This window comes from Gymnoscopelus microlampas, assembly GCF_963454915.1.
Source record: "Gymnoscopelus microlampas genome assembly, chromosome: 11".
NCBI lineage: Eukaryota > Metazoa > Chordata > Actinopteri > Myctophiformes > Myctophidae > Gymnoscopelus > Gymnoscopelus microlampas.
Window position 1 is genome coordinate 20,554,238 of NC_139948.1, and position 14,606 is coordinate 20,568,843.

General features: G+C 44.3%; 1 protein-coding gene across 1 annotated transcript in view; it reads left to right on the top strand.

The window, feature by feature from the left end:
• Positions 1 to 14,606, top strand: part of LOC311054655 (voltage-dependent T-type calcium channel subunit alpha-1I-like) — a gene marked incomplete at both ends in the record, with an annotated part of 249,150 nt that overhangs the window by 130,126 nt on the left and 104,418 nt on the right. The window contains 1 exon segment of the mRNA XM_084070659.1: positions 5,184 to 5,343. Within this exon segment, the coding sequence (XP_083926785.1) occupies positions 5,184 to 5,343 (160 nt within the window).

The following is a 14,606-nucleotide window of genomic DNA, read 5'->3' on the forward strand; positions in this document are numbered from 1 at the left end:
TTTTATAACCAGGCTGTAGCAACAAAAGTGAATGGTTGTGAAATAGCCGATGATAGCATGTGATATGTGCGAGGCACACCGATCCGCACCGACGCTGGTCAGGGGTCTCCCATCAGATTAGCCACACCAGGGACCACTTGTGGCACCCCAGGCTTGCGTAGCCTCGTTCCCAGCCTTACTCATCTGCGAAGAGAAAAGCCTGGTCACGACCTAAAGCAGAGACTGTCTATAGGGGCGGGACTTCTGTCGTACGTGTTTCCCCCGGATATGATCTTTTTCGACATTACATTTACATTACAGTCATTTAGCAGACGCTTTTATCCAAAGCGACTTACAATAAGTGCATTCAACATAGGTAGGGAACGAAACTACTAATCACCAGAGGTCTTAAGTGCATTTCCTGTAAAAACAAGCAACCAAGAGTATACCTAGCGCTAAGGTAAAAGTGCAATATATCAGCTATCTACTTTCATAAACACATGAGATAAAATAGCCAAATCAAATGAGCACGAGCTAATAGATCCAATACAACAATACAACAATAGTTCCTACAACTAGTTAACAACAAGTAGGCTAGGCAAAGAGGAAGGGTAGTGTTTCCTGAAGAGGTGGGTTTTCAGCCTGCGGCGAAAGATGGGCAGTGACTCTGCTGTCCTGACATCAGTGGGAAGTTCATTCCACCACTGTGGGGCCAGAACAGAAAAAAGTCGTGACCGTGTCGATCGACCAGAAGGACCGTTGAGTGGGGAGGGAGTCAGTCGCCCCGAGGTGGCAGACCGGAGTGGTCGGGCAGGGGTGTGGGCATTGACCAAAACCCGGAGGTAAGAAGGAGCTGTTCCTTTCACTGCCCTATAGGCTAGCACCAGGGTTTTAAACTGAATGCGAGCCGCTACGGGGAGCCAGTGCAGAGAACGGAGAAGGATAGTTGTGTGAGAGAACTTGGGGCGGTTGAACACCAGACGAGCATCGACCAATCACAACACTCGTTTTATTCACGGCGAATCTAAACATATTTGTAAATTGTTAACGTCATTTCCTTGGACGGTACTTCCGCCAAATTCCGGTACTTCCGTTTAGACACTCAACCTCTTAGGTCTTGCCCAGCGTGAGGCTTGGGTGCCACAGAAGCACCATTGTTCCGCCCCCTCTGTGTTCCTATTGGATGGGCTTTAAACAGCCATAACTCCAGTTCCAAGCATGCTTAACGTCCCAATCTTGGTAGGTGCTCTTAGACGACCAATAGGGACACGTTGTAATTGCTTAAGCCCCGTGAAATGTACACACATTTTCAAAATCCTGCAGGCCATGCAGTGACAATCAAACAGGTGAATAAAATCAAGATTCATTTAAGAGTCTATCTATGTCATCACGCAGTATGTTTTCGTTTACAGGAAGTAATTCAAATTCAAATTTGAGGGACTTTTGATATAAAAGTACACAAAATGGATCTAATGATATGTCCTCATTATGACTGCGATATGCTCTAAAAGTGTGATAAATATATTTTTCATTTCACCATGTCTTTAAGCATTACTCACACTTAAGTCGTTATGTCATTTCCACAGCAACCAACGCAGATAGGTCAACGATGTTGAATACACAAATCCGATCTGATCACTTGCAAATGAAAGTGTTGACAGTCCTAAAAATAATTGAAAAACAGATCTAATTTCCCTGCAGTCTTAACAAAGCCTTATATTGTCACAGAGTGCACTGTGGCTTCTGCAGCTGCTTTTGTAATTGAGACAAATAGTCACTATGTGCATCTGGATCTTTCAGAATACATGTCCTTGTAAAACAGTGAGCATTTATTTCCATTTCTAAATTGTCTGACTATTGTGGTGTTAACTTAACGTCCCTGTTATGGGCATATCGTATTAGGCAAACATTAGGCAAACATATGTTTGCATATTTTTGGCAAAAATACCAGATTTATCATGTACTCTCTCTCTCTCTCTCGCTCGCTCCTCTGTCAGTCATCCTCTTAGCAGTGTTCATACTGTAATGCTGTTGTATTTATGTAGCATTAACCTCCCGTAGTGTCTTTATGCTCTAAACCCAGTGTGCTGCCGACAAACCCACAAGCCCACGCAGATACACGCAGAGACAAATCCACACACACACACAGACACACACACACACACACACACACACACACACACACACACACACACACACACACACACACACACACACACACACACACACTCCCAGGTGTCAGTGTGTGGTTCTTGCTTTGATCTCATCAGCGGGCCTCGCCCCTCTCTCCCTCTTTAGTCCAATCACGTGTCATTATCTTCCACTAATCACATCCCAGTATGTCATCACCATGGGACGGGCCTTCCCATGGGGGATGAGGTCATTATCATCCGAGAAGGGGACACGTTTGCCTTCCTGTAATCAGCTTCCATCCAATCTCGCTGGAGACCCCTGTGTCCTGACTATGCTACAGTATAGTGTTCATGAGGTTGGCAGCGGTGTGTGTGTGTGTGTGTGTGCGTGCATGTATTTCACCTGTCATTCTGCAGGGTTCTGGTTAGGTTATCCACTTTTCAAGCTCTTTCAAGTCCTCCTCTTGGGCATGTCAAATGTACATACTCAGTGGTGTAAAGTAACTAAATACATTTACTCAAGTAGACAGACAGAGCTCTCCACAAATAGACGGATTTCCGCGCAACGTCATCACAGAGCAGAATGCGCAATCTGCGCATGCTTGGGGGAAACGAATTGTTGCGCCGTTCACTCTGTTGTTATGTTCGGGAGTTAGATAGCCATAATTCTGCTATTATAGGCATAATAGGCATAATGCTGCTATTATATACAAACAGATCCAACTTCCAACAAATCATTTTTATTGAGTAAACAAGGTATTACAAACTGCATAATTTAATCTACTTTCATTAAACCCGGTGAAGATCATTTCTTTTATGAATGGACATTTGACCAGAGCTGCTGCGGGTAATGGCGCCCTTTATAGGCTTACCCCTCCTCTGCGCGGTCATATCCTCTCAATGTTTACAAACATGAAACCCGTCTATATGGCCATAAAACAGACTCAGAGAGACAGACAGACATACAGACAGACAGACAGATACATGTATTTTTGGACTTTCGGCTCCGGACAACCGCCGGAATGATGTGGTGCAGTGTTGTAAGATACCAGAAGGCAAACACAAACCAAAGTGGTGTCTCTCTGGGGGAGAGAGTGAGAGACTGATTAGTCGGGGGATTATAACACCTTGGGAATCACCAGGGCCCAGATGTTCCCAATCTAGTCAACGAGCCTCCCTGCTCTGCTTACAAGGTACCTGTTTACAGACAAGCAAGAAAGGCAGGCAGAGCAGGGGCATCAATGTACTCCACCAAACACAACACCCTCGATCCAACATACACCTCAACACGCTGGAGGGCCCAAACCAGAGCAAGAGCTTCCATCTCTGTCCGAATAGTAATGCTGGTAAGCAACTAAGCATTTAAACTTCTTAGAGAAGAAACTTACAGGTGGGCTTCTGTCTTCTGTCTTCTGACTGGTGTCTACCTGGAGTTTGAATGGTTGGTCCAGGCAAGAAGAGAGACACTGAGCTGATTTTTCTTGTTGTTGTTGCTATTCTTTATTATGTATTTGTTATTGCTGCTACTTGTGTATAAATGTTACAATTGAAATATGTAATCTGCAATTTAATGTTGTCAAAGGCTTGACAGTCAGACGGTCGCTCAAATTAAGCGTTAGCCTTCGACAGATCTGTCAATGGACATACAACCACATAGCCAGCCAGCTAAACCTAAACAACACAGCATCAACTGAGCACACCCGAACAACAATCCATAAAAGATCGTTTCACAGGAAATAGCCATTAGCAACATCTTTTGTTTCCGCCACAGGCAGAACAACTCATCACGGATTTACAGGTGTAAAACTGTGGATGGAATTATTTGTCGTAGCTCAATCATTGCAAGAAAGGTTGAAAGAGATGGAAAAAGAAACATGGGATGTGTGAAATATTATACCATAAGGTGCATGATATAAGTTGCATAGTTAAAAATAGCAGGGGGATGAAGCACTTAAAATGGAAGCAGATGTAATAACAGACATACACATAAGGAGCATGGTTTAATTAAGATTAGATATCAGTAAAATTAGGCAGTTAAAAGGCAGCAGCTACAACATGATCATAAAGGTATTTTAAGGAGGCATCATTCTGCTGTTCTTTGACCAAGTCGCTCTGCGACACAGTCCATGGAAAATAAGACAGATGGTGGCGAATTTGAATCTGGCTCTGGCTTGAGGTTAACACGGCTCATGGCATGTGTGACACGCAAGCTCTCATCTCATCCATCTCCCCTGAGAGGGGAGGTGAGGTGAGGGAGGAACCACAGGGAGTGGAGGCACGTTGGCCCAGACAAGACACCCAGCCATCCATTACCAGTTAGTGATCCATAGCCTCGGAGACGTATCCCATAGCCTGGAGGGATGATTGCTCAACAATGGCATATTGTTGTTGTTAGCCGATTAGAAAAACATTTGGGGATTGAGGTGGTTGGCCTGCAGGCACAAGAAACATGACTCTGATTGGCCCATTAGCAAGTCTAGCTGCAGACATGCATGCACACGTACACACGCACGCACGCACGCACAGGCACACGCACGCACACACACATACGCACGCAACATATGCATGCACAGACAGGCAGACAAATGAATGAGGAAATAATGACCATGTGTTACCTCCCAACCGGATGCCAGTTTGACTCCCTGTGTTAATTGATGTGTGTGCTTCCAGGCGTGCATATCCTGGTGCAGTGGTTCGAAAACTTGTATTTGGATGCAGACCTTCCAACTGACAATATGTGGTGCCATCACAAAAAAAATAGATCTACAAGCTCACTTCACGTCGCAATGATACCAAGAGCTCGTAGATAGGCTATTTTCAAATAGTCTGTGTATATCGGGTACAGACTGGTGGTTAGACTCATTTTGCTGGGGACACCATGCAGGAACCCCTTCAAGGACCCCTGGGGGTCCCCGGACCCTACTTTGAGAACCACTATCCCATGGTCAATCTGTTAACTGGGGTGTGTGTGTGTGTGTGTGTGTGTGTGTGTGTGTGTGTGTGTGTGTGTGTGTGTGTGTGTGTGTGTGTGTGTGTGTGTGTGTGTGTGTGTGTGTGTGTGTGTGTGTGCAGGCATGCGTATCCTGGTCAACCTGCTGCTGGACACTCTGCCCATGCTGGGCAACGTGCTGCTGCTCTGCTTCTTTGTCTTCTTCATCTTCGGCATCATCGGAGTGCAGCTGTGGGCGGGGCTACTGAGGAACCGCTGCTATCCCGAGGAGAACTTCACTCTGTGAGTGACATATGGTCTCTCTCCCTCTCTCTCTCTCTCTCTCTCTCTCAAACACACACACACACACACACACACACACACACACACACACACACACACACACACACACACACACACACACACACACACACACACACACACACACACACAGGGAGAATGGACAGACAGACAGACAGACAGACAGACAATTATTGTTTGTGTTAATCCAACACGGTTGAGAGAAAATGCATCACATCTGTCTGTTCATCCACTGGTGAAATGCATCTCATCTGATTAATCAACATAGATCTGACAAAATAAATATATTATGAGCTTTCATAATGAAATCATCTCTCTCTATGGCTCTACCCAGTCGGCAACTAAAGCATGATGAGACTCCAGCAGCACCATTCCATATTCATGATCCCCAGTGGTGTAAAGTAACTAAGTACATTTACTCAAGTACTGTACTTAAGTACAAATTGAGGTACTTTTACTTTACTGGAGTATTTCCAATTGTCTATACTTTTACTTCTACTCCACTACATCTCAGAGGCAAATATTGTACTTTTACTCCACTACAATTATTTGAAAACTTTAGGTACTAGTATCTAGTAACTAGATACTTTGCAGATATAAATGATGACATTATAAAACATACAGTAACCACTTTAGCCTTATTTTATACCTAGGCTAAGCTTGTAGATCTGCTATTTTCAAACATTTTAGTACTTTTACTTTTGGTACTTTAAGTACATTTTGATACGAATACTTTTGTACTTTTACTCAAGTCAATTTTGAATTCCGGACTTTTACTTGAACAGAGTATTAACTACATTGCAGTATTGATACTTTTACTTAAGTAAAACATGTGGGTACTTTTTCCACCACTGATGATCCCTCATCATGGCAGCTGCTGCGTGTGTGTCTGCATGCATTTCCATCTAGGTGTATTCTGTGTGCGTTCGGATACACTGGCACGTGAGTGTGTATTAGAGATGTGTGCATGCATATCAGACCCATTAAACAGCGCTCTGGTTGTCTATTAAGGGCAGTGATAGCCTCCCTTTGGTTATTTTATGCTGATGTCAGCCCAGGATAATGACTCACCTGTGTGTGTGTGTGTGTGTGTGTGTGTGTGTGTGTGTGTGTGTGTGTGTGTGTGTGTGTGTGTGTGTGTGTGTGTGTGTGTGCGCGCAGTGGTGTAAAGTAACTGAGTACAATTGAGTACATTTACTCAAGTACAATTTTTATTAGTATTTCCAATCTTCAATACTTTTACTTCTACTCCACTACATCTCAGAGGACTTTCACTCCACTACAATTATTTGAAAGCTTTAGTTACTAGTTTCTTTGCAAATATAAATTATTATCTGGGGAGGTTTGATATTATCAAACATACGTTAAACATTTTAGCCCTATTTTATACATAGGTTATTTGAAAATAGCTGATCTACAAGCTCACAATGCACGTTTTGAGCTTGTAGATCTGCTATTTTCAAACATGTTAGTACTTTTACTTTTTGTACTTTTAAGTATTTTTTGATGCCAATATTTTGGCACTTTTACTCAAGTAACATTTTTAACGCGGGCCTTTTACTTGTAACAGACATTGTGGTATTGCTTCTACTGAAGTAAACTATCTGAGTACTTCTTCCGTGTGTGTGTGTGTGTGTGTGTGTGTGTGTGTGTGTGTGTGTGTGTGTGTGTGTGTGTGTGTGCGCGCGCTAGCGCGTGCGCGTAATTGCATTCAAGTTGGAGTTCTAAACTGTCTTCTTCCGTGTGTATGTCCAGTTGCGTGTGTGTGTGTGTGTGTGTGTGTGTGTGTGTGTGTGTGTGTGTGTGTGTGTGTGTGTGTGTGTGTGTGTGTGTGTGTGTGTGTGTGTGTGTGTGTGTGTGTGTGTGTGTGTGTGTGTGTGTGTGTACATTAGAGATGTGTTGCCTGGTTGTGCTGACATAAGCGTGTTCTAATGACAGATCTAATAGTCAGATTGAAGGGGACACGTGTCCTCCAGCCCGTGATGTCCTGTCCGCTCCGCCCTCTGTGGGAAGTTGAGCGTTGACATGTATTGAATGCTCTGTTAAATGTATTTACAGCAGACCGTCAGTGGAGACCTCACTACTTTGTGCTTTCTGTCTGATAGCTGAGTGGTGATAGGTCAATAAGGTAGTTGGCACCGAATATAAAGATAATGCATAATATCCCCACAGATAGTTTACAATTTGCACAGCTGCAATTTCTTTGCTGCTTGTACGAGAGATATGTTGTGATCACAAGAAGCTCAAATTTGCAGTGGTGTAAAGTAACTAAGTACATTTACTCAAGTACTTGAGGTACTTTTACTTTACTGGAGTATTTCAAATTGTCAAGTTTTACTTCAACTCCACTACATCTCGGAGGCAAATATTATACTTTTACTACAGTTATTTGAAAACTCAGTCACTAGTTACTTTGCAGGTATAAATTATTACATTATAAAACATACATTAGCCTTGTTTTATACCTATCTGAAATTGGCCGATCTACAAGCTCACAACGCGTCGCATCGTTGTAAGTCTTGTAGATCTGCTATTTTCAACATTTTAGTACTTTTACTTTTGGTACTGTAAGTACATTTTGATACCAATACTTTTGTACTTTTACAAATTTTGAATTCCGGACTTTTACTTGTTCTACATTGCAGTATTGATACTTTTACTTAAGTAAAACATTTGAGTACTTTTTTTCCCACCACTGCAAATTTGAACACAGGTTTGCTTGTTATTTAAGATGATGAATACACCTTCTGCTTAAACGCAGTATTAGCATATCCCTGAGGTTAGCCTGACCTGCTTAATTAGAAATTAAAGGATGATGTGAGTTAGCACTTGAAGTTGAAGTTATGCTAAGTGAAGGGCTATAGCGTTGGCCTCTTGAAGGTCGAGCCGGAGAGGCTGGAGTGTCACAGTCAAGTAAAGCACAAGGGTCCTCCATCTTACACCACTCGTTCATTATTCTTGTGATCTCTACCTCTCTGCTTTTCACCGCCTCATTATTTTTCTGCCCAACTCTCCAATTATCACATTATATCTTGTTTCATCTCTCAATCCCACAAGAACCACCCAACTCCCTGAACCTTCATTTAACCACTCAGGTTATTTATCTATTTATTTATTTATTTAACGGCTACACAGCTCTCCCAGTCTACGTGTGGAAGTGTACTGTACCTAAGCATGACATTTCTTCTTCTTTTTTTCCACCCCCCCCCCCCCCCCTTTTCTCCACAATTTTGTCATTATGCCAATAAGCTGCACAGCAGCCATATTGGAAAGAAATTGGGCCTCTTCCTTACTTCATTCACAGGTTTTACCAATGATAATGAATGAAGGCGTTGTTCCATTTCACATTGCACAGTGGTTCTCAAACCTTTTAATTTCAAGGACCCCCATAACTCTGAGAGTGTACAAATGGAACCAAATGGACCCTTACCGGTCCATTTGGTTCCATTTTTACACTCTCAGAGTTACACACCTTTTTACGGTGCTAATTGGAACCCCTTCAAGGATTCCAAGGATGGTCCCTGGACCACACTTTGAAACCCACTGGTATAGCAGAGTGTTTCCATTGAGCCCAAAATGCACAATATCAGCACCCTGACTCTGTTTGACCAGAATGGAACAGAGCCTCCATTAGTATCATGGTAACACCTGTGAAGGAAGTAAGGAAAAGGGCCAATTTCTCTCCAAAATGGCTGCTGTGCATATAGAGCCTATTAATCCCTCCCCGCACACATTTCTGTGTATTGTCACCTACTCTGTCCCGCCCAACACTCCCTGCTGACATGCACCACCCCAGCCCGTATAGGAGTATGTGTAGTGACAAATATCACACTACCCACTCGGCTTGCCTCCCTCAACATGAGCTTATTGTGTTTGAAATAGACGCTCGACAAAGCAGAGCAAGGCAAGGCACGTGACCCCTATAACCGCTGCCCCCGTGCACTCATCTGACTGAGCCATTTGAGCAGCCATCTGCTGGGTAAATGCGCCCAGGTCCAAGTAAAATTCCCCCTTTAGCACTCAGTATTTCTGCTGTGTACGGAGCAGCTCCTGTAGTACTGTGGTACAATAATTGCGGTTTAAGAGGCTCGCTCAACGGCACGCCCCACAGGAGGACAGGATGTCTCACTCGTTTCCTCCCTTCAGATTTGGAATGCCTAATTCGGTGTCCTATTTCCTTCCCCACGCTCTAAATAGACAAACAACACCGGCTGTTCCTCTCTGGCTGTACTGGGGTAGTGAGATACCCAGCTTATTACCAAATGCAATGCTCAATCACGCTAGTTCGCCTGATACAAATACCTCAAAATTGTACTTAATGACAGTACTTAAGTAAATGTACTTAGTTACTTTCCACCACTGTATAGTTCCCAAAACAAGCATGTCTCTGATGTCTGACAGTGATCTGGTATTGTAGATTTATTCTGGAGACAGTCTTTTTAATCTGTAAACAGAGTAAACAATATCATGCTGGTTTGAGGGACAGGTATACTGTATCATTTGGCCAAAACTTTGGAACAAGAGGATATTAAACCAAACCTATTCGATCACCCCCACCCCAAACCCTCTCCAAACAATAATACAAGCTTAGTTTGCAGAAAACGTATACGTATTTGGTTGTTTAACTGTTGTTTTCTATACTATGTTCTTGAATTGCGCAATTTTTGCTTTTGTTTGCTTTATTTTGATACGACAGAGGAGAGGCAGGAAACTGAGGACAGAGAGAGAAGCTCACGCCACACAGGTGTCCAGTTGGAAACCAAGCAGGGACATTGTGATTATGTGGTCAATGACATGCTCTTCACTCATCTACTCGGATCACATGCTCCCCTATCATCCTTTTTCCATCTGTAGCATCATCTCCCTCAATACCATGACCAGCCTCTGCCGGCAGGTGTTTCGTGTGCTGCCGTATTGGGGGTTACTGTGTGTGTGTGTGTGTGTGTGTGTGTGTGTGTGTGTGTGTGTGTGTGTGTGTGTGTGTGTGTGTGTGTGTGTGTGTGTGTGTGTGTGTGTGTGTGTGTGTGTGTGTGTGTGTGTGTGTATACGCAGCGGTCTTTCCACGCTCCGCTACTCTGTCAGGTGCACCCCCCCCTCCCTGTCTCACTCTCTCTTTCTCTCTCTTTTCCCTGCTTGCCCTCCGTCGTTCTCCATCCTTTCTGAGCACATAAGGAGGGTTAAAGGTCCTTACACACCGGTAGCGTGAGGAATAAATGATCTGAACACGCGACCTGAGTTGGCTCTGTACTTGGACCGATCTTTTCTGTCTACACCAAATCTTTTCGCGGTTCAAGTGGTCAACGCCAACGAATCGCACGATAGACGCTCTCGATGTGTAGCGACCTTTAGATTTGACCGCCATGTCAGTCTCTACGTTTCGTTTACGCAAACTCTCCCCCCCCGACAGTGCGCCCCGTCATTGTGCTGTGCCCTCCATTAGTCGGCACAGAGCCTGCGAGTCAATGTGAATTTGATGGGTCTCGCGTGCACGTACGCGCGTGCACGCTGCGGCCCCTGCCACCTGATCGATGGGGCGACTCCTGCGCTTCCTCCTCTCCGTTCAATATAGGAAGGAGCACGGCCCGATATGGCCACCGGCGCTAACGATCCTCACTCACTGTGTGTGTGCGAGTGTGCAAGGCGGTGTGCGCATGCGTGGCGTGCCGTGCACATGTTTGCATGTGTCTGCGTTTGCATGATGTGTGTGGCCTGCGGTCAAGGACAAAGGAGGTAGTCTCTGCTAATACGTGTCAGCAGAATCTAGCCCCCTATATTGACTGGCGGAAAACAGGAGAGTATAGGGGAGGAGGAGGAACAAGAGGAGGCAAGGACAGGTCAGGACATGACAGGGGAAGAGGCGAAGGAAGTAAGGAGATAGGAGTTTAGCTATGCTGTGTGCCTGTTTACGTTTTACAGTAACGTTGGAAAGGGATCGTTTACTTTCCTTTACGGGAGCCTGGAAACTAATGACAAATTAGACAGCAAATGTGAGGGCATTTAAACAACCTTTAAAAATAGGTCAACTTTTACGTTTTTGTTTAGGGGTTGATGTTTTTTGTCACTGTAAAGTTTGCTTTCTCTTGTAAATTAGTTTTAATTGTTGCTTGTGAGAGGACCACAATGGAAATAAGTCTATGAACTTTTTTTTGTGTTTTATCCTCAAACTGATATTAACCTGTGTGGTTGTACAGCTATTTTCTTTTCAAATAAACTCAACTAAACTAGGAGGAGATGGCAGGACAGGAGAGGAGAGACACAGTATAGGAGACACAGCAATGGTACTGTAGATGAGATAAGACAAGAGGAGGAAGACAGACAGACAGACAGACAGACAGACAGACAGACAGACAGACAGACAGACAGACAGACAGACAGGAACTGAGACAGTGTCAGGAGGAGAGGGAGAGATGAAATCACAGGGGGGGGAGACAGATAGAGTTGAGGGGTTGAAATGATAGACAGTGAGATGGGTAAACAGCGCCAGTGACCCTGAGTGTGTGTGTGTGTGTGTGTGTGTGTGTGTGTGTGTGTGTGTGTGTGTGTGTGTGTGTGTGTGTGTGTGTGTGTGTGTGTGTGTGTGTGTGTGTGTGTGTGTGTGTGTGTGTGTGTGTGTGTGTGTGTGTGTGTGTGTGTGTGTGTGTGGGGGGGGGGGGGGGTGTGTTCAGTAATAGGCCCGTTGATGGAGAGGCTCTATTTCTGTCTTCCCAACGATGAACAGCCGCACTGGCCTCACACGCACGCACGCACGCACGCACGCACCCACGCACGCACGCACGCACACACACACGCACACCTGTAGTGCTTATACAGTAGGACTACAGTACCTTTACCATTACGGGTCCATGTGGTTCCAGAGTTAAGTTAACACTGGTGCTTTTGCTGTACAGTATATTTTCTTTGCTTTGCCGCCCTTCTCTAATCAATATATTTCCACATATTCGATCTCCCATCCTTTTGAGCATTACCCCTTTTTTATGCATTTTTTCTTTCTCTTTCATGCATTCATTCCTCTTTTAGTGCAGTCTGCACTTTCTGGCTATTGCTTTTTATATCTATCCCGATGTCTTTATGCGATGTCTTTATTGATTACTGCTCTACAGCGGCGAGGCAATGTGCCAAGGCCCTCCATTGAAATCCATTGCAAATAAAAGGAATTGATGGGTGGTCACTTTTTTACCGGTTCTGTCCCTTTACTTATACTTTATGTATATTGGTCATTCTAAAGGAGCACGCTCTAATGCTCCCATCGGTCAAGTGCCTTTTTTCTCTTGCCAATGCCACGCGCAACTCTCATTTTGAAGATATTCCACAAAGTCTCACTCTCTTTCCGTGTGTCTCTGTCTCTGTCATTCTGCCTCTCTCTCTCTCTGTCTCTCTCTCTCCCATAATCGTAATTTCATAAAACATTTGAGTGAGGCGATTTCAAAAATAGATCGATCGGCAAAAAAAAAAAAAAAAAAAGCGATTTCTTGAAATGTTTTACCTGCCTTAAATCGTGAGGCCACTTGCATTGGCAGTTACTTCAGAACCATGGACAGCAGCTACAGTTACTTCAGTTCCATGGGCAGCAGCTACTTCAGAACCATGGACAGCAGCTAGTTATTTTAGAACCATAGACAGCAGCTACAGCTACTTCAGAACCATAGACAGCAGCTACAGCTACTTCAGAACCATGGACAGCAGCTACAGCTACTTCAGAACCATGGACAGCAGCTAGTTATTTTAGAACCATAGACAGCAGCTACAGTTACTTCAGAACCATGGACAGCAGCTACAGTTACTTCAGAACCATAGACAGCAGCTACAGCTACTTCAGAACCATGGACAGCAGCTAGTTATTTTAGAACCATAGACAGCAGCTACAGCTACTTCAGAACCATGGACAGCAGCTACAGTTACTTCAGAACCATAGACAGCAGCTACAGCTACTTCAGAACCATGGACAGCAGCTAGTTATTTTAGAACCATAGACAGCAGCTACAGTTACTTCAGAACCATGGACAGCAGCTACAGTTACTTCAGAACCATAGACAGCAGCTACAGCTACTTCAGAACCATGGACAGCAGCTAGTTATTTTAGAACCATGGACAGCAGCTACAGTAAACTTCAGAACCATGGACAGCAGCTACAGTTACTTCAGAACCATAGACAGCAGCCATTGTTCAGGGCCTCTCTCTCTCTCTCTCTCTCTCTCTCTCTCTCTCTCTCTCTCTCTCTCTCTCTCTCTCTCTCTCTCTCTCTCAGAGAGAGATTTATATATGCCATCAGAATAGCCTCACCAGGGACCATGTATGGACCATTGTGCCATGACAATGGTCACATCAGGGGCCACAGGCACACTGTTGATCCAATCCGCACTAAACGTGGCACAAACACTGTTCAGGGGTTTGCCATGAAAATAGTCTGATCACTCTCACTCACTCACTCACTCACTCACTCACTCACTCACTCACTCACTCACTCACTCACTCACTCACTCATTCACTCCCAAGCATAATGTCCCGGAGGTGTTAGAGTGGTGAAGTGCAGACTTCCATTTAAACAGGGAAATGTGGCACATGGGGCCTGATGAGATGCTTCACACGGAGCCAATCAGTTGGATTCACTCATTATATCAATCAAGAATCAACCAAACACATGGTGGCTTTCTTTCTCTGTCATGGGAAGGGCAGTTAAACAGGAGGAGAACTGTGTGTGTGTGTGTGTGTGTGTGTGTGTGTGTGTGTGTGTGTGTGTGTGTGTGTGTGTGTGTGTGTGTGTGTGTGTGTGTGTGTGTGTGTGTGTGTGTGTGTGTGTGTGTGTGTGTAAAAATGAACGCACACACGCACGCACACACACAGATTATGTGTGTCTCAGAAGGGGGACTATTATCTGATTTGAACTTGATTTCACCCCGGGGTACACACACACACACACACACACACACACACACACACACACACACACACACACACACACACACACACACACACACACACAACACACGTGCGCATGCATGAAAGGCACGCACACACACACACACACACACACACACACACACACATGCCTGAGCGAGAGAGAGACGAGAGCAAAGTAAAGCAAAATAACAAAAACAAAACAAAAACTGACTGGAGAGATGAGTGTGTCATATTACTCAACAATACAAGACACCAAATGACAGAAAAATAAGCTTAACAATACAGAAAGAGAGAAAAATAACTGGACAAAAAGGAACAAAATACACAAAAAAAGGACACATGGGTGG